Source organism: Schistocerca gregaria, chromosome 5, assembly GCF_023897955.1.
Source record: "Schistocerca gregaria isolate iqSchGreg1 chromosome 5, iqSchGreg1.2, whole genome shotgun sequence".
Classification (NCBI taxonomy): Eukaryota; Metazoa; Arthropoda; class Insecta; order Orthoptera; family Acrididae; genus Schistocerca; species Schistocerca gregaria.
The window spans coordinates 376,317,413-376,339,216 of record NC_064924.1 but is presented as its reverse complement, the minus strand read 5'-3'; the positions used below and the strand labels follow the sequence as shown (position 1 = coordinate 376,339,216).

The window sequence follows — 21,804 nt, the reverse complement described above, 5'->3', positions numbered from 1 at the left end:
AAATACGGAAATAAACAGCTTTTTCTTCCATGCGAGTTTTAATGCAGGTGGCTACAGTGAGTCATCAATGTTTTCAGTTGGGTTTCTCCAGATGTTTATCAGCCATCTTCCACCGTGTTCCTGTAGAAAGTCTTTGCAAAAGGGCCGCCGTTAAAAGCAGAGACAGGGGCGGCTTTTGCCGTTGGCCTGCACAGTGGCTCCAGTGTCTCACTGCGTCCACTAGATGTCTCGCTGGGTGGGTTTCGGCTAACAATGGGACGGGTGTTGCCATCGTAAAATTCTCCTTCTCTCAGAACTGCGTCTCGTAGTTCGGCTCTGGGAAATTACGTGCGTGCAATTACTTGTGTGAGTGTTAGTGACTTATATTCACGAATTGCTGATTTGTTTATTCGCTTTGTCTCTTAATATGTACATTTTTACATAACTATGTTGTGTGACATATCGAGTTAACTGGAATTGTTTCAGGAATTCAAAGTAAGGTGTGTTATTTGTTAGTCACTTTACAACACCTGATAGATATACATATCTTTTGGAAATTTTAGGGATTATTTTCGAAACTTCTGGCCTTCTTGAGTGTATTATAAAACCATTAATATGCTGATTTCACCTGGATATTTGACTGTAAGAGAGAAAGCTACAATAACATCGCTACACGCATAAAACAATTTTAGTTCCGTTTCTCAACATCACTTAGTCATGTGTAACTCAGCGTCTACATCTCTTCTAGATTTTTTCATTAAAAAAAGTCTTTTCATCTGTTCTGCCGTCGCTGGACAGCATTAACGTATTTATATTTGTCACGCCATGAATGAACCATGTGTCTGTTCAGTTAAGAATTCTTTGAAGGATAGGAAGGTTTGGTCATCAAACTACTTTAAATGACGTATTTGCTACTGATATTTAAATAATTTACACTCATTTCCGTTTTGTACAGAACGAAGGTAGTGGAGAAGAGGCGAATGGACTGAGTCGCACGTCAAAGGACACTAATGGTGAACAGAATGCAATGTCGCAGGATCTTCCCCTGCAAAAGGTAAGTAGAAAACATGCCTATATTTTATTGGGGAACTTTACACACACACACACACACACACACACACTCAGTCGCGCATCCACTAGCTGTACCATTGGATGAGCAGCCATGTGTAACAGTCGTGATCAACAATACCTAGGTGAAAGAAATCACCATATCTCGGATTGTTACGGCATACACAATGAGCATAATACAACAGATCATTCGCTGATTTGGTTTTGGAAAGCAGCAATGTTTCAGCAGTCTCGTCACCTCTTCACTATTGATATGTGGGGTACAGAAATCTTCGCTCAACATAAGAACATGAGCCAGTCACACAGTGCTGGATATAAAGATAAACGGGAACTCTGATTTCGAACGTTTACTGAAGCAATAAAATGATTTAGACAGTTAAGTCAATGCTCATATTCATCATCTCAGTGATAGAGAATGAGTACGTCAAAAAGCATATAGTACTGCCTTTGGAGGTGTTATCATATGGCGAATACAGACATACACTACTTTCCATTAAAATTGCTACACCAAGAAGAAATGCAGATGATAAACGGATAATCAATGGACAAATGTATTATACATCGGACAAATATATTATACTAGAACTGATACGTGATTACATTTTCACGCAATTTGGGTGCATAGATCCTGAGGAATCAGTACCCAGAACAACCACCTCTGGCCATAATAACGGCCTTGATACGCCTGGGGACTGAGTCAAACAGAGCTTGGATGGCGTGTACAGGTACAGCTGCCCATGCAGCTTCAACACGATACCACAGCTCATCAAGAGTAGTGACTGGCGTATTGTGACGAGCCAGTTGCTCGGCCACCATTGACCAGAATTTTTCAGTTGGTGAGAGATCTGGAGAATGTGCTGGCCAGGGCAGCAGTCGAACATTTTCTGTATCCAGAAAGGCCCGTACAGGACCTGCAAAATGCGGTCGCGCATTATCCTGCTGAAATGTAGGGTTTCGCAGGGATCGAATGAAGGGTAGAGCCACGGGTCGTAACACATACGAAATGTAACTTCTACTGTTCAAAGTGCCGTCAATGCCGACAAGAGGTGGCCCAGACGTGTAAGCAATGACACCCCATAGCATCACGCCAGGTGATACGCCAGTATGTCGATGACGAATACACGCTTCCAATGTGCGTTCACCGCGATGTCGCCAAACACGGATGCGACCATCATGATGCTGTAAACAGAACCTGGATTCATACGAAAAAATGACGTTTTGCCATTCGTGCACCCAGGTTCGTCATTGAGTACACCATCGCAGGCGCTCCTGTCGGTGATGCAGTGTCAAGGGTAACCGCAGCCATGGTCTCCGAACTGATAGTCCATGCTGCTGCAAACGTCGTCGAACTGTTCGTGCAGATGGTTGTTGTCTTGCATACGTCCCCATCTGTTGACTCAGGGATCGAGACGTGGCTGCACGATCCGTTACAGCCATGCGGATAAGATGCCTGTCATCTCGACTGCTAGTGATACGAAGCCGTTGGGATCCAGCACGGCGTTCCATATTACCCTTCTGAACCCACCGATTCCATATTCTGCTAACAGTCATTGGATCTCGACCAACGCGAGCAGCAGTGTCGCGATACGATAAACTTCAGTCGCGATAGGCTACAATCCGACCTTTATCAAAGTCGGAAACGTGATGGTACGCATTTCTCCTCCTTACACGAGGCATCACAACAACGTTTCACCAGGCAACTCCGGTCAACTGCTGTTTGTGTATGAGAAATCGGTTGGAAACTTTCCTCATGTCAGCACGTTGTAGGTGTCGCCACCGGCGCCAGCCTTGTGTGAATGCTCTGAAGAGCTAATCATTTGCATATCACAGCATCTTCTTCCTGTCGGTTAAATTTCGCGTCTGTAGCACGTCATCTTCGTGGTGTAGCAATTTTAATGGCCAGTAGTGTATAATCAAGTAGAACCTCATATAGGTGTGTCTTTGACTACACAGAATTGCTAGCAAGACAATTTACTTGCACTATAAGTATTCAAATTGATCGAAGAAATAATCTTTCTTTCTTATAATAAAATCGGACAACAAATCGGTCACTTTTAGGAGATGTCATCATAATACCATATGATCCCCCCCCCCCATCCTTGAAAATGCCCTCAATTATTCGCCAAGGAATTTTCTTCAGGTCTGCCATATCCAGCTCGAGCCACGTATTGACGGCTAGATCCCACACAGCTTCCAAATTACAGGGGTGTTGATTCTTTCATTGTATCCACTGTTCAAACCAACTGTAAAAATTTTCTATGCGGTCAAAATCAGGTGGTTTAGGGGACCATTTGAGCTAGAGTAAAATGCATGAGGGTTCGTCAAATCAGAAGCATATGCGTGCGATGTAGTGAGCACGGTTGCTGTAGTCAGGGAAGAATAGAGTGGCCACAAGATATACATCGTGAAGATATAGAAAAAGTGCAGCAGTTGGTCACCAACAATGTTGAAATACATATCCCGGTTCCTGCCATTATAAAATGTAAGAGTGGGTACAAGTCGTGCTACGAAAACCACTCGCAAAAACATCGAAGAACAGGCCTTTGGCTTGAACTACACCCTTATACAATGCAGCGTAAACGCTTTTTTGAAGTGTCGGTGGAGTGCGCGCTTTGTATCATCTGAAAAGAAACAAAATCGCGACTCGTCATACCACACTGCACGCCTTCACTAAGCTCTGTGTTGCTGGCCCACTGAAGGCACGGAGCTTTATGTGCCGCTGTGTACAAAGGTCTTTTACGAGGTACCGGACTCTAAATGTCCATTGCATGAAGTTCCCTTCCCAGCATTCGCCCTGAAACTAGTTGAGAAGGACCTGCATTCACTGACAGCACAAATTCCTGCTGGGTTTGTAAGCGATTGTCACTGATGAGGTGTAACGTCTCCGGTCACTGTCGATTAGGATCTTTTTATGTCCGTGCCTGCCAGTGGCACGCCATTCCTTGTGAACACATCGAACAGACAGCATCGATATACCAACAAATCCGGCAACTTAATTAATGGTGTATCACGGGCATGTCCAAACACGATAATTTCGGCTTTCTGTCACGGCTCCACGTAGATCTATGTTACTGCACTGATTCGATGTAAGGTAGCACATATATACTACTTCTCAGCCAGTGGAGGGTCACTTGACTGTGTGCAACCAGTTTCTACACCATCTACAGCGCTCAAAAGCGACCAGCGTGTTATTTTGAGGGGTCGTGGGGGAGGGCAGGATGCCAATTATTTTGTTCAGTGACCTTACACGAGTTAACAGGATGCCCATCATTTCGTTCAGTGATCTTACTCGAGTTAATACTCCTTTAAGGTTTTCATATTTTTGTCTTCCACAGAGAGACGGATTTGCCGAAAACTCGCCAGGATGGAGTAGCATATCAAAGGATAGCAGTGAAGAGCGTCCAGAACTGGAGGAGTATGCCCTCACGAAGGTAAGCAGGTAAAAAGATCATTGTGTTCTTCTCTAAAAGCAACAAGTAGGGAGACAAATCCTAAAAATTCTTAACAGCAGTAGGAGATTCAAGGACAAGAAATATGTCAACTCATCATTATCGTCGTTAGCGCTGTCCTCATCTCCATCATCATCAACAACGTTATCCTCATCTCCACATCATCTTCATCATCATCATCATCATCACAGAGTAGGCTGTATTTGCTAATGTTTGCTTGCTCGACCGTAAACAACGTCAATAAAAAATGTTCTAGGTACGAGACTGCGTCATCACGCCCTAATGTGGATCACCGTTGTGGTCAAAGTTCCAAGGGACAGTCATTCTTATATACGCCACCATGACTAAGACAACTTGCAACACAGGCCAGAACGTTGATCCATGCTATGATGATGCGGTGACATACTCAGAACAGTTCTGTTGACATTTAGACCTGAGGTTCTTTCCGAGTCGTTGGCGCCATTTTGGAGTGAAACGTTTTTCTTTACAGTCTCGTAATGCGTAACAATCGCTTTGAAGGGACATAATAAAATTTATTAGCAGTTTATGCGTGTTGTATTCTGCAAAGTGTGAAAAACACCGATAGAGTCTATGCATCGATTTGGAGATGTAGGACAAAGTTTCAGTTCCAGAAAAAGACAAATAAATGCCTACTATCACCTCCCAAATCTGTCAAAACCACTCCTTTTTTATTAAAAGAAAGAAGAGTCCTAAGTTGGACTGAATGTAGTTACGCAAAACGTCAGATTTATTGCATAAACTGGAATGTATATTTTTACTTTCTCTCTTATTCAGCACAATTCTTTTATAGGGGATCTTTGTACATACAGCACCAGAGAAAAGCAAGTTGTAGACAGGGACATCATTTAGGAGATACTTACACGGAATTTTGAAGGACTTGCTTCATATCTGGCTTCGAATTTTCTAGTTGTTAGTGGTGTTCGTATGGTTCTATTGGCTGCTCTTTATGTCTTCTGCGCCATATGGTTGTGTTTTCTTCTTGCTGCAGAATGAGGGAGACAGCGAAGGCACACGAATGTGGAGAAGTATGTCTAAGGAGACCGATGATGGACAGCAGTCAGAAGCACAGTATTTCCCAGTCGCCAAGGTAAGCAGATACACGTGGAGAAAAACAAAAACAGAAAGAAACACGAACAGTTACCTTAGCTCCACAAATACAAACGATTCTGATGGGAGAGGAAGCATTCTGGAGTATGAAATCTATCTCTTTCCAGAACGAAAGTAGACACTAAAGAATTCATTAATAAAAACAAACATGATTAGTGATGTGATGTAAGTACTTGACACCTTTGATTTTCAGTCACTACTGTTGCTCCATATGACTGTACCTCGTACTTTCAATTACAGCGAACTACTTCTTGAATTATTTTTGTTGAGGTCACAGTACATTCTGTTTCGGTTTCACACTGATATTTTGTCAGCCTAGCTGCTTTGCTATGGTTCATAAGGTTCTCCAGAATTCCAGATAAGTACAAGTACAACTGTGCTCAGTGAAAGTAGAATGTAGGTGAAAATCATTCGCATGTCTTAAAATTTTGCGGTGTAACTGGGAATGCTGCAAAATGGTTCAAATCCTGTACCTTTCACAGGAAAAAAATGCAATTAGAAAGACACATTTATTAAACTATCAGGCATCATCCAATTGAGAACTAATTACGTGTGGGGTCCCACAAGGTTCAATATTAAGACCCTTACTTTTCCTCAGTAACATTTTCAGGTGCCAAATTTATTTTTCTTACAGATGATAAAAACATTGCAATAAATAACAAATCAAGAGGTGTCGTAGAGTCGTCGGTAAATGGTTCCTAGACAATTCTTTGTTACTAAACTTTTAAAAAAACCACTGCATTCAGTTCAGAACTTGTAAGCGATTTCCACCAGTATATGCCTAAAATATGATGACAAACGGATAGAAGAAGCGGACAGTGTTAAATTCTTGGGACTGCAGCTTGATAATAAATTGACCTGGGAGGAACACATCACAGAACTTTCAATGCAGTGATGCAATCATTGTAAATAAGTCCTTTAAAATTTAATATTTATCGCTTTTAAAGTGAAGATACGCTTAAGATCTTTTTTAGTTATTCCATATCAATGAGGATCATTTCACTTTCTTTATGTGGAAGGTATATTAACTGATTAGTATACTTGTTTTTATTGTAAATATTTAATGTGTATTCTTGTTTTTCTGACATGTTCTTCATACTTGGGATTCCTGACTATGGATCAATTGGATCTAAGATTACATTTAATGTAATCTAATCTAGTCTTCTCTCTATCCGTTATACTGTGAGACTGTTCTCAAGCTGAGCTATTTCGTGTTAGTGATAAAGTGATGGTGAGCTGGAAGTTAAGTTCGTTCTCACCGTATCAGAATGCTGAATGAGAGGGTCATACTTACCTTGTTCAGATAGCCTACTATTAATACTTAAGGCATCTAGGATACGAATGGTCCATTTATATCCCTGAATAACAATCTTCTTCAGCACGTTGAATGCCGGTAACTACTTTCCTTTTTCATAAAAACATGCTGCCTGTCTCAGCCCCATGACGTCACCGTGCGAGGCGGCTCATTGATAAGACGATGAGGGGGGCGGTTCAAATCCCCATACGTAATTTTCCTAAATCACATGGGGTGAATGCCGCGTTGGCACTTCTGAAAGGGGATGCCCGATTTCCTTCCCCAAAACAATTTTTACAACGAATTTCTCATCCTGTAGCACCATATTCCGAAACTGTTACCTCTCTTCAGTAAATGCTCGTCAAAGTCGTGGCACAAGTTTGTCAAATCTACATCTACATCTGTGCGCAGATAACCATTGTGAAGTGAACAGTGGAGGGTATTTACATTCCGTTGTATCTCTTATTAGAGTTTGTTCCCGCTCCTTTCACACATGGACAGTGGGAACAGTGACTGCGTGTGCCTCTGTGCGCACTGTAATTAATCTACAAATAATCTCGTCTTTAAGGCTCCTGCGGGAGCGATACGCAGGGGAATGTAGTATGCTGCTAGATTACTCGCTTAATACCGTTTCTTGAACCTTTGTGAGCATGCTTTAGCTGGGTCGTTGGTGTCTATCTTCTAGAGCACGCAAGCACAGACCGCGGCCAGCGATATGATGGCGGCGCGCCTATCGCCATTCGTTACTCACAAGACAAAGCCATTGCTAGACTTGTTTACGAACGTTTTTGCCATTTTCTTTGAAATGTGCAAAAATTTAAAACGAGCCATCAGATCCAAATGCCTAGGATTGTTGACGGGCAGCGTCATTTTGTTGCAGGATAATGCCTGGCCAGATGATGCGAAGGCAGTTTCGAGTACGCTCCAGAAGTCTCTCTGGGAAGTCCTCACAGATCCGCCATAAGATCGCGATCCCCCTCCCCCCCCATACGCTTTCCATATTTTTTTGGAGTTTCGGACGAATAAGTGGACCCGTTGGTACAATCAGGTTTCCTTAGGCAACCACAAACATTTTTTCATTAAGACATTGACAGTCTTGTTCATAGTGGGATCAATGTACGAACAGTTATGGCGATTAATTTTGAAACAATAAACGGTTTACTTACTTTTCGCCGGTCGCGGTGGTCTCGCGGTTAAGGCGCTCAGTCCGGAACCGCGTGACTGCTACGGTCGCAGGTTCGAATCCTGCCTCGGGCATGAATGTGTGTGATGTCCTTAGGTTAGTTAGGTTTAAGTAGTTCTAAGTTCTAGGGGACTGATGAGCTCAGAAGTTAAGTCCCATTGAGATCTACCATTTACAAACAACACTTGCTGTAGACAATGGAGACTACAAGTGTAATTATGATATGTGTTTAAGTAGTTGTACGTTCTAGGGGACTGATGACCTCAGATGTTTAGTCCCATAGTGCTCAGAGCCATTTGAACCATTTTTTTGAACTTACTTTTCACATCAGTATTTACTTCATTTGCAGACAAATAATTGTAGCTATTAGGTGTAGTATCTTTTTAGGTTTGTTAATACTTTCAGGTACATAAGGCAAGGGCAAGCCATTAATGTTTGTTTTCCCTGGGGCAGTGGGTCGGGTCATTGCAGAGAAAACACAAGCAAGACACTGATGTACGTATGTATCAAGGTAGCACATACGAGGGTTGGAACATAAATAGTGGCAACTATTTATTCACAACCGATACAAAAGAGTTACATGTTTTCACCTGTTACTGTCCTTCAAAGTAGTCACCAGCGTTCTGTAGAACCCGTTGTCAGCGGTGTGAAAGGCGTAGTATACCGTTAGAGAGCCTGTTTTGTTGACGGTGCGAATGGAGCGGCCTACTGCTTGTCGAATCTCTGGAACAGATCTGAAACTATTGCCACGAAGTGGTTCCTTCATCTTTGGAATCAAATCAAAGTCACAAGGACTTAAGTCCAGGGAGTATGGTGGATGCTACCGTACACCCTAGTCTCATCGACCGAACAGAGCAGCCACAGCTTGCGCTCTGTGCGCCCGCGCATTGTCGTGCAAAATGATGGGTGGGTTGCGTATAAAATGTCGTCACGTTTTTCGTAAAGGTGGTTGCAGGTGATGCTCCAAAAACGAACAGTGTGAATTGACGGTCTGCCATGGAGGAATGTAATGCGTTAGGATAACAGCATTAGAGTCGTACACGAGAATCACCATAACTTTAGACCGCTCCATTCGCACCATCAACAGAACAGACTCTGCTAACGGTGTACTACGTCTTTCACATCTCTGGTAACGGGTTCTACACAACGCTGGTGACTACTCTGAAGGACAGTAACTGGTGCAAACATGTAACTCTCTTGTATCGGTTGTGAATAAATAGTTGCCACTATTCAAGTTCCAACCCTCGCATAAAAATATCTGCCCTCATTCCCCTTACATCTTGCAAGGTGCCCCCCCTCCCCTCCCCTGTGAGTCAAACAAATATGTAAGCAGTCATGTTGCTTTTCTTTGTATACGTCCAGTATCCCCGATTTTTACTATCTGCTTAACCATTTCATTTTCTTATATACAGAGTGTCCCACTCAAACCTCCCTGATTTCAAACACCCAGGGAAAAAAACCACAGTAGATTCGACTTGTAGAGCGTTCCAAAGAATTTATTTATTTATCATCAATACATCTCTACAAGTGAACCATTTGAAGCACAAAGAATATCGAGTCTACATTCGATTTTTTGCCAAGTTCTTTGTAACATATCCTCTGTTGTTGTTGCAATTGCATTAGTGATACGACGTCGCTACGTAGGAATATCGTCCACTTTGGTCGCATACATGTGGTCCTTCACGATTCCTCACATGAAGGAATCAAGTGGCGTTATGTTGGGTGAACGTGGTGGCCTGGCAATGGGTCCTCCACGTCCGATCCAACGACTGGGAAATTTCCTATCCAGGAACTTGCAATCAGCCGTTGACCAATGGAGCGAAGCTCCATCTTGTTGAAAAACGATGCTGGGTTGCAAGTCTTGTATCTGAGGGTACACAAACTGCTCCATGATGTCCAGTTACACTGTCGCATTCACTGTTTGTTCCGCAAAGAAGAACGGTCCCACAATCCTGTAATTCATTAACCAACAGCAGACGTTTAGTTTAGGGCTATCATGAACATGTTCAATGACAACATGCAGATTTTGCGAATCCCAAATCCGAACATTATGCCTATTAACCCTTCCTGATAGATGAAAGGTTGCCTCATCTGAGAACAAACATCTTCCCAGGAAGCTAGCATCCATATCAGTAAGCTGCAGTGTATTCGCAGCAAATTGTTATCGGCGTGGTTCGTCGTTTGGCGTCAGATGTTGCAAAAAATGGTTAAAATGGCTCTGAGCACTATGGGACTTAACTTAGAACTACTTAAACCTAACTAACCTAAGGACATCACACACATCCATGCCCGAGGCAGGATTCGAATTTTCGACCGCAGCGGTCGCGCGGCTCCAGACTGTAGCTCCTAGAACCGCTCGGCCATCCCGGCCGGCTCAGATGTTGCAGAATTTGCACTTTGTAAGCTCACATACGAAGACGCTGGTGAACTACACGATGCAATCATGATCAAGGTACATCAAGTTGCCTAGATGCTTGACAAATTGTTTTACGTGCTCTTCTTGAAAACGTTTTGTCTGATGTCCTCCACTGCCTCTTCTGAAACTGTCAGCATATTTCAAAACACTTCCCATTGCCAGAAACATCCCATACCATTCCTTAGTTGTTTTCACATCAGGTGGGTCTCACTCATACACTCGACGATAATTTATTTGCACAGTAATCGGCGAGTTTGTTTCTGCAAATCACATCACTGCTTGCACTCACTGCTGTGGAGTCGCCATTTTCACTTCATGCGACCATGCTACACTCTGGCGACGATACTTGGCATTTCTGAAGCGGGAATATAAATTCTTAAGATGCTCTACAATGGGGAGCATTTTTCATTGTCGTATCTATAGTGGTTTTTCTCTCCTGAGTCCTTGATATCAGGAAGGTTTGAGTAAGACACCCTGTACTGTTAGACCCAGATACTTGTATGAACTAGCTGATCCCATTCATGATTCACTGATATTTCAGTCATAATTACAACGGTTTTTCGTTTTGTGAAGCACACAGTTTTATATTTGTGAACATTTAACGTAAGTTGACAAAGTTGCTCCACTTCGAAATTTGATAAAGATCTGTCTGAATATTTGTGCACATTTTTTTCAGTCAGCATTTCTTTATAAACAGCTGCATCGTCTACAAAAATCCGTAGCTATTATTAATGCTGTTTCCAATGTCATTAATACGAACACAAAGGGTCCCTATGTACGCCTGAAGTTACATCCACATCTGTCGATGACTCGCATCCAAGGCAACAGGCTGCGTCCTCGCTATCGAGAAATTCTCAATCCAGTCACAAATTTCGTTTGAAACCTCATATAATCACACTTTCTTAAATGACTGTTGATGTGATACTGAGTCAAAAGCTTTTCTAAAATCTAGAAATAGTTGACGAATGCATTGTGCACGGTACAGCTAATCGGACTCTCCACCGTAAATTACTTGCAGACTTCTGCGTCGAATATGAAAATATCCCCACAATACAGTCCGCGAAGTGGAGTTTGTAGTCGTGCTAATCTACAAAGATGGCAACTGTCCAAATTCAGCGAGGAGACCTTCTATTTGAACACTTAATTCATATTCGAAGAGAGTGGGCTTCAAAGTAAATTTTGACCATCATAATTTAAGTTTTCTATGGTTTCCCTAAATGACTTGAAGCGAACGACATGACGGTTCTTGCAACGAGGCGATGGTGGATTTTCTTTGCGATTCTTGCGCTTGCAATTCGGTTCTGATTACCTTCGTGCTACCCTTAAAATGAACAATTTTTTTAGTTGTATATTACAGAATCGACCATTTACAGACACTAAAAGTTATCATTGGTCTAAAATTATAATTTGCATAGCTTAATTAACGAATTCATCTCTATGAGAAGAGCCTTTGGCACAACTTAAGAGCATTCATGCGCCAACCTATGCCGAAGCGAACTAACTTTTTTGATTCGATGTCGAGACTTGTAGAAACTCCAAGTCATGAAAACTTAAAACACTGTGAGGTTAAAGCAGCGATTTGGTTGGTTGGTTGTGGGGGAAGAGACCAAACAGAGAGGTCATCGGTGTCATCGGATTAGGGAAGGACAGGGAAGGAAGTCGGCCGTGCCCTTTCCGAGGAACCATACCGGCATTTAAAGCAGCGATTTGTTGGCCGAAAACGTTTATCGCTTATCACTGTTAGTCACTTGTGTCATCAGCATCCTTACCTCCTGATGATTTTGATTCACATTTTTTTAAATCAAGCAGTGTCTCTTTTAACGTGGTAGGTGCTTGCTGTCTTCTGAAGTATTGTATTTTAAGTAAGGAGGAAATAAGATTTGAAGAGATCATGTATGGCTGGTAGCTGAAATGTTTCATTCCAAAATTAACACATGAACATTTTGAGCCATAGTAAGACAGTCATACACTCCTGGAAATTGAAATAAGAACACCGTGAATTCATTGTACCAGGAAGGGGAAACTTACTTGACACTTTCCTGGGGTCAGATACATCACATGATCACACTGACAGAACCACAGGCTCATAGACACAGGCAACAGAGCATGCACAATGTCGGCACTAGTACAGTGTATATCCACCTTTCGCAGCAATGCAGGCTGCTATTCTCCCATGGAGACGATCGTAGAGATGCTGGATGTAGTCCTGTGGAACGGCTTGCCATGCCATTTCCACCTGGCGCCTCAGTTGGACCAGCGTTCGTGCTGGACGTGCAGACCGCGTAAGACGACGCTTCATCCAGTCCCAAACATGCTCAATGGGGGACAGATCCGGAGATCTTGCTGGCCAGGGTAGTTGACTTAGACCTTCTATAGCACGTTGGGTGGCACGGGATACATGCGGACGTGCATTGTCCTGTTGGAACAGCAAGTTCCCTTGCCGGTCTAGGAATGGTAGAACGATGGGTTCGATGACGGTTTGGATGTACCGTGCACTATTCAGTGTCCCATCGATGATCACCAGAGGTGTACGGCCAGTGTAGGAGATCGCTCCCCACACCATGATGCCGGGTGTTGGCCCTGTGTGCCTCGGTCGTATGCAGTCCTGATTGTGGCGCTCACCTGCACGGCGCCAAACACGCATACGACCATCATTGGCACTAAGGCAGAAGCGACTCTCATCGCTGAAGATGACACGTCTCCATTCGTCCCTCCATTCACGCCTGTCGCGACACCACTGGAGGCGGGCTGCACGATGTTGGGGCGTGAGCGGAAGACGGCCTAACGGTGTGCGGGACCGTAGCCCAGCTTCATGGAGACGATTGCGAATGGTCCTCGCCGATACCCCAGGAGCAACAGTGTCCCTAATTTGCTGGGAAGTGGCGGTGCGGTCCCCTACGGCACTGCGTAGGATCCTACGGTCTTGGCGTGCATCCGTGCGTCGCTGCGGTCCGGTCCCAGGTCGACGGGCACGTGCACCTTCCGCCGACCACTGGCGACAACATCGATGTACTGTGGAGACCTCACGCCCCACGTGTTGAGCAATTCGGCGGTACGTCCACCCGGCCTCCCGCATGCCCACTATATGCCCTCGCTCAAAGTCCGTCAACTGCACATACGGTTCACGTCCAGGCTGTCGCGGCATGCTACCAGTGTTAAAGACTGCGATGGAGCTCCGTATGCCACGGCAAACTGGCTGACACTGACGGCGGCGGTGCACAAATGCTGCGCAGCTAGCGCCATTCGACGGCCAACACCGCGGTTCCTGGTGTGTCCGCTGTGCCGTGCGTGTGATCATTGCTTGTACAGCCCTCTCGCAGTGTCCGGAGCATGTATGGTGGGTCTGACACACCGGTGTCAATGTGTTCTTTTTTTCATTTCCAGGAGTGTATTACACTAGAGTTGCTGTTGAGATTCGAATGGCTCCTAATAGCGTCAAACTTATCTGGCGCTTCAGTGATACTTATTTGTTCTCCAGGGCGATGGCATTAGCGCAGACTCTGAAATATTGAGCAGTATTTCAAAGGATACAAGCGACGAACAACGCCCAGAGTCGGATGACCTCGCTCTTGCTAAGGTAAGTAGGAAATTGTTCCGAAGTTTTAAAACTTTTTAAATAACAATATTTTGATGAGAATTGTGTCCGAGCTACTTAAATATTTTAACCCGCCGCTCCCGCTGTTCTGTCTTCGAAGCTCCGTACTTCAATAAATTGCACTAATTTTGCTTCCGAACGAAGCAAGACAATATTGGTGGACATCAGCCAAAACCCCAGGAACAACCTTGCACTAACGTAAGAAAGTACCTGCCCGAATATATGTAGTGAACTGGCGCTGGGTGCAGGGTCTGGCAGATGAGACTATGCGTAAAGAAGTCTAATGTATTGCTCATGAATAGGCAGAAAGAAACATCACGGCCGCACCGAAGTTTTTTTGGCCGCTTGCGCTGTGGGCCGCACAAGACCTAATTTGAGACTTCGTGGCAGATAACAACTGTGTGCCGGGCCGGGACTACAGCCCTGGACCTTTGCCTTTCGTGAGCTAGTGCTCAACCAACTGAGCTACCCTAGCAAGACTCACGACCCATCTTTAATGCTTTACTTCCTCAAGTACCTCATCCCCTTACTTTCAAACTTCACAGAGGTGTTGCCACCCACTTCATCAACAATTGGTCTTATACACAGCCCGACAGAAAAATTGAAGCACGCAGTAGACATTGCCGCATATCCACGTAACTTCGTACACGTACAAAACACTGGCAGGTACGTAAATGATTAAGAGTAGTAGGGTATCACTGCCTTTACGAAATCATCTTCAAATGACTTTAGGTGTTATATTACTGTCGATGCAGTTGTGACTGTCATATTGAATGCCTCTGGCGACACGTCTCAAGATCCCCCGGGAGGGGAGGAGAGAAAGGAAGGGTAGGTGGAAGTCGACCAATAGCATTAAACTGAAGTCAACATACACTCTGTCAATCGCTGTGGGGTCGCAAAGTATAGGTGTCTCGGACAATGGCTTACAATCTCAGGCCTCCACCCTTTGATCAATTTTAATTTTTATAATTCGATTGCCATCGTTTGCTGTCTGCACTTCGTGTTGTTGAGGGGATTAAGGGGCTGCACTGCTTTCGGGCAATATGCTCTCCATTCTAGCTCAGTTCCCTGTAGTGAGAGGATTAGGGAGTGGCCATTTGTTATAACAAATTATTCCTATCACGTGATTTCCGTCGTTCGCTGCAATGAGAAGGAAAACTAAAAATGGCGAGCAAAGAGAGTTTGACAGAATAAATTAATGACATCGTAGCATATTATGCAAAATAGCAGAAAATGTTCTAATCGGACTATTAAGGCGAGGTTATACCTGCTTTTACACTGCCTGCGGACGTACACATCGAGCTGGCCGGGGTGGCCGAGCGGTTTTAGGCGCTACTGTCTGGAACCGTGCGACCACTACGGTCGCAGGTTCGAATCCTGCCTCGGGCATGGATGAGTGTGACGTCTTTAGGTTAGTTAGGTTTAAGTGGTTCTAAGTTTTAGGGGACTGATGACCTTAGAAGTTAAGTCCCATAGTGCTTAGTGCCATTTATGAACTTCAGTCACTCACCGAATTGAATCTGCGAAGATGCAAAATAAAAACTCTGTCGGGTATACGGATAGAACATCCCTGTTTCGATGTTGTTGCATTCGACCTACGTAAGTTAAAGAAAATTAAAATATGAATCAAAACAGCGCGACATACATCGCGGTTTGAAATACGAAACTGTGTGTGCCAGCACTACCAGCTAATTGAACTTGTGAAAGCTTGAGAGCCGGCCGCCGTGACCGAGTGTCTCTAGTCGCTTCAGTCTGGAACCGTGCTGCTGCTGCTACGGTCATAGGTTCGAATCCTGCCTCGGGCATGGATGTATGTGATGTCCTTAGGTTAGTTAAGTTTAAGTAGTTCTACGTCTAGGGGAAAGATGACCCAAGATGTGAAGTCCCATAGTGCTTAGAGCCATTTGAACCATTTTTTGAAAAGCTTGAGACCCTTCTAACCGTCAGATTCTGATTGTGGCACATTGCAGTATTTTATAGCTGTATCACGTTAATAGGGGTGTGTTCGTCCCCATATATATGTCTAATAGGGTTGCTAGAAGAAGACTAGTACACACACAGTGCAATCAGTTTACTACATTGGTTTGAACTTGTGATGATGGCCGTAAACGTCAATATTTACCAAAAGTAGGGGCGATGTACCAGCTCTCTGACGAGGTCACAGCTCCAACGCTGCTGCTACGTCACGCGGTGTGTGTCCATCTCGTCCTCTGGAAGGTCTCGACAGACGGCATTCGCAGCCACGGTGGCCTTGGCACATGCATCGCAGCGCCCCTGATACATGCAATATGTGCAGGCGAGTGTGTGTGCAACTATCTCCCTTCCGCCAGCCTTAGTGTTATTCGCCAGTGTGAAGAAATAATCATTCAATAACAGCCGTCAAAGTACCGAATTATTTGTTTCACATAACGCACTGCCATCGTAATTTTTTTGGTTACATAATACACTGTCGTAATAACTCATCATACTTTCGCATCCCGGCGGAGGTTCGAGTCCTCCCTCGGGCATGGGTGTGTGCGTTTGTTCTTAGGATAATTTAGGTTAAGTAGAGTGTAAGCTTAGGGACTGATGACCTTAGCAGTTAAGTCCATAAGATTTCACACACATTTGAACATACTTTCACATGCACCATATGATGAGCGACACATGTACGGCACATGGGAGCGCGGTATGATACCCGACCTGCGCGCTAGAGTGATAAGACCGCTGCACAGTTCTCGTTACACTTAACTCTCTAGAGACGAATTCTACTGCGGGCATAATAATAAAAGTTGGTTGTCTTCTACATAGCCTCACTCTCCTTGATGATTAAACATATCTTTTAATATTACCTCCAGCGTCGAAAAAATAGTTATTATATTAAGAAATATAGGACCTATATTTCGTATATTGTGGCGTTAACCTAGTCAAAGCACACGGTATTACAAATAAGTTTTCGAAAGCAACTTGTGTAGCTGCCCCCACAGCGACAGCAACCAATTTACAGTAATTTCACATTGACACATCTATGTCTATGAGAACACATTTCCTCTCGTGTCAAATAATAGAAGTTGTAGCCAGCGGATTTCCCACGTTATGTTGAGTTCGATTCATACAGCACTGTTCACAACATATGGTGTGTACAACAAAAGGAAAAGCTATCTATGGCATAACAAAAACCCTATCTCATAAACTACATAGGATCAAAATTAATATGAGTTTAATCAACGAAAAACGCTGCCTCCTTGGCTCTTAAAAAACAAAAACAAAGAAATACTGATGAAGAGGAAAAGCGCCTCACATTTAGCCTAGTCTGATATTTGCGTAATCGAGATGTATTGTACTCCATTAAATCAGTAATCTAACCGTGTCAGCTAGTTAAAAAAATTTACTCTACAACGTCGCACTACAATCCTTGAGCGTGCTGTGAGGAATTTTGGGGCTGCGGATATCTATTCTGTAGAATGTTGCTCGATTCTTTCACATATATACAAACTGTTTTACTATTCTGCGCTGTTTCGCAGGCAGCAGCAAGCCATGAGATTACCCCATAGCTATTTTTCCCAGGTATTGTACGCTTCTTGTTTTGTGTTCACGTGGAAAAGATGGTTGACGATAAATCTCTTAGTTACACGTCGACTAAACGATCGAAGTTGTGTACCTCATCACATCGTTGATCGGTGTGAGAGAACTACATAGCTGTTCGCGTATACAGGGTGTTACAAAAATGTACGGCCAACCTTTCAGGAAACATTCCTCACACACAAAGAAAGAAAATATGTTTGTGGACATGTGTCTGGAAACGCTTACTTTCCATGTTAGAGCTCATTTTATTACTTCTCTTCAAATTACATTAATCATGGAATAGAAACACACAGCAACAGAACGTACCAACGTGACTTCAAACACTTTGCTACAGGAAATGTTCAAAATGTCCTCCGTTAGCGAGGATACATGCATCCACCCTCCGTCGCATGGAATCCCTGATGCACTGATGCAGCCCTGGAGAATGGCGTATTGTATCACAGCCGTCCACAATACGAGCACGAAGAGTCTCTACATTTGGTACCGAGGTTGCGTACACAAGAGCTTTCAAATGCCCCCATAAATGAAAATCAAGAGGATTGAGGTCAGGAGAGCGTGGAGGCCATGGAATTGGTCCGCCTCTACCAATCCATCGGTCACCTAATCTGTTGTTGAGAGTCGTACGAACACTTCGACTGAAATGTGCAGGAGCTCCATCGTGCATGAACCACATGTTGTGTCGTACTTGTAAAGCAACATGTTCTAGCAGCACAGATGGAGTATCCCGTATGAAAACATGGCGGTGAATCGAGGAAGTACAGTACATACTGACGAAACTAAAATGAGCTCTTAACATGGGAATTAAGCGTTTCCGGACACATGTCCACATAACATCTTTTCTTTATTTGTGTGTGAGGAATGTTTCCTGAAAGTTTGGCCGTACCTTTTTGTAACACCCTGTATGTCTAATACTAATGCAGAAGCCACAGGATAGTGATTGGCAGAGAATATCTTGTACCGCTGCTAGTCATTTCGTTTCCTGCTCCACTTGCAAATAGCGTGAGGAACCAAAACCAAAAGACTGTCTATATACCTCCATTCGAGCCCCAATTTCTCTTATCTTTGTGATCCTTACGCGAAATGTAACAAATGTAGTAGCCCGACCTAGTAGAGAATCCAAACACTTGATCAGTACTTAAAAGTGAATCGCACTAATGATCTATATATGGTTTTCTTTACAGATGAACCTCACTACCCTAAAATTCTTCCAATAAATCGAAGTCAACCATTCTCCTTCCATACATGTTCGTTCGCCTAGACTGTTCCAAGCAGCACACTGTATTCGAACATTTCAGCATCTTTTCTGCCTATTTATCTGCACTTAGAGTGATTTAGCTGTGATTCATCAAATGAACTAGAAATTTTTGTGTAAGTCATCTCCTATCCCCTTGCAGTCGCTCATCCACAATAACGTCTACAGATTCTTGCTCACGCTGTCCTGCAAATCATATACACATATAGAAAATAATAACGTTCCTAACGCACTTTCCTGGGGAACTCCTGACGATACCCTTGTCTCGGAGGGATCCGCACTTGGTTCTACTACTTAAGAAGTCCGGGAACCTGTTCCCTACGCTCGTACTTTTAACAGTCTTGAGTGGCACTACGTTTTCAAAATTCTAGACTTATGGAATCTGTATGTGGTTGCAAAACACACAAACCTGCATCGTCGTCTTGCTACAAACAAAAAGGAAAGCGCCTCACGTTTAGTCTCGTTCGATGTTCGCATAATCGAGATGTATTATCAGCTGGCCAGCACTGCCACATAGCAAGGGGCGATAAATCAGTAATCTAACTACGTCAGTTATATGTGTCATCTAACTTTATAGAAGTAAATTAAAAAAAATTACAGAGCCTGGCTCTCGCCAGTGCCACTGTTCTGCCAGCAGACATTAATAAAAATAAAGTGGTCATCTTCACAGGCTACCCCTCCTCACTAATTAAACACATCTGTTCATATTAGTTCTGATACCGAAAAAAATTATTTTATGAACAAAAGCAGTACCCACATTTCATACATTGTAGCGGTAACTTAGTCAAAGCACACCACAGTATTTAAAACTGTTGTTGTTGTTGTGGTCTCCAGTTCAGAGACTGGTTTGATGCTGCTCTCCATGCTACCCTATCCTGTGCAAGCTTCTTCATCTCCCAGTACCTACTGCACCCTACATCCTTCTAAATCTACTTAGTGTATTCATCTCTTGGTCTCTCTCTACGATTTTTACCCTCCACGCCGTCCTCCGAAGCTAAGTTTGTGATCCCTTGATGCCTCAGAACATGTCCTACCAAGCGATCCCTTCTGCTAGTCAAGTTGTACTACAAACTTCTCTTCTCCCCAATCCTATTCAAAACCTCCTCATTAGTTATATGATCTACCCATCTAATCTTCAGCATTCTTCTGTAGCACCACATTTCGAAACCTTCTATTGTCTTCCTGTCCAAACTATTTATCGTCCATGTTTCACTTCCATACATGGCTCTAATCCATACAAATACTTTCAGAAACGACTTCCTGACACTTAAATCTAAACTCAACATTAACAAATTTCTCTTCTTCAGAAACGCTTTCCTTGCCATTGCCATTGTACATTTTATTTCCTCTCTACTTCGACCATCATCAGTTATTTTGCTCCCCAAATAGCAAAACTAGTTTACTACTTTAAGCGTTTCATTTCCTAATTTACGAGGGTCAGTCAAAAAGTAATGCCTCCTATTTTTTTTGCTACGTTTAATTGTCAGGAAATTTAAATGCAATTACATAGGTTGAAAACCACAACATTGAGGATCATTTTGTCATTTTTCAATGTAATCTCCGCCCATCTCTACAGTTTTGGTCCATCTTTGAACAAGGGCATGTATCCCAGCATGGTAAAAATCACAGCTCTGCTTCCTAAGCCATTGACGCACGGATGTTTTGACGGCCTCCTCATCTTCAAAATGAATCCCACGATGAGCTTCTTTTAGTGGCCCGAACAGACGGAAGTCTGATGGTGCCAGGTCAGGGCTGTATGGGGGATGAGGCAAAACTTCCCATCCAATTTTGACAATCTCGTCAGAGGTGTGACGACTGGTGTGTGGTCTTGCATTGTCATGCAAAAGAAGAACATCTGCCATTGATTTTGTTGGGCCAACTCGCTGAAGACGTGCTTTAAGTTTTTTGAGGGTTGTGACGTATTGAACAGAATTTATTGTGCATCCCTGCTCCAAAAAATCAACCAGAATCACACCCTCTGTATCCCAGAAAACTGTTGCCATAACTTTCCCTGCCGATCGCACAGTTTTGAATTTTTTCTTCCTCGGCGAGCTTGTGTGACGCCACTCCATTGACTGCCTCTTTGATTCGGGTTCAAAAAAATGCACCCATGTTTCGTCCCCGGTCACAATTTTTTTCAGAAACTCATCTCCCTCCAAACGGAAGCGCTGCAAGTGTTGGGAGGCTATTGTTTTCCTTGCCTCTTTATTCTGATCGGTTAACATTCTTGGAACCCACCGTGCACAAACTTTTGAGTACCCCAATTGTTTAATAATCGTGATCACACTGCCTTCACTAAGAGAAATAATGCGACACACTTCATCTGCAGTCACCCGACGGTCACCACGAATGATGTCATCAACTTGCTGAATGTTGTGTGGAGTCACTGCACTCACCGGCCTGCCGCTCCGCTTTTCGTCAGTCAACGGTGTTTGCCCTTCAGCTTCCTTACAACGACGAACCCATCGTCTAACAGTGCTGACATCCACTGTCACAACACCATACACCTTCTTCAGTCTTTCATGAATGCGTATGGGCGTTTCACCTTCTGCATTCAAGAATTCAATCACACAACGCTGTCTCAAACGAACATCGATGTCGGCCATCTTACAAACTTCTGCTGTGCTGCCACCTGTTGACACAGAAAGTTACTACTGCAGTGGATTGCAGAAGAAGGTTTGATGAATGGCGCCAAATTCAAATTTTTCACTTAACTTAATTTTTTTAAGTAGAAAAAAAATGGGAGGCATTACTTTTTGACCGACCCTCGTAATTTCCACAGCATCACCCGATTTAATTCGACTACATTCCCTTATCCTCGTTTTGATTTTGTTGATGTTCATCTCATATCCTCCTTTCAAGACACTGTCCATTCC

At 43.5% G+C, this 21,804-nt stretch overlaps 1 protein-coding gene across 1 annotated transcript in view; it reads left to right on the top strand.

Moving 5' to 3' along the window:
• The window catches only part of LOC126273348 (uncharacterized), a 161,997-nt gene that overhangs the window by 51,124 nt on the left and 89,069 nt on the right, over nt 1–21,804 (top strand). The window contains exons 5-8 of the mRNA XM_049976895.1: nt 935–1,033; nt 4,383–4,478; nt 5,506–5,604; nt 13,996–14,094. Of these exons, the coding sequence (XP_049832852.1) occupies nt 935–1,033; nt 4,383–4,478; nt 5,506–5,604; nt 13,996–14,094 (393 nt within the window). The remainder of the gene's footprint in view (nt 1–934; nt 1,034–4,382; nt 4,479–5,505; nt 5,605–13,995; nt 14,095–21,804) is intronic.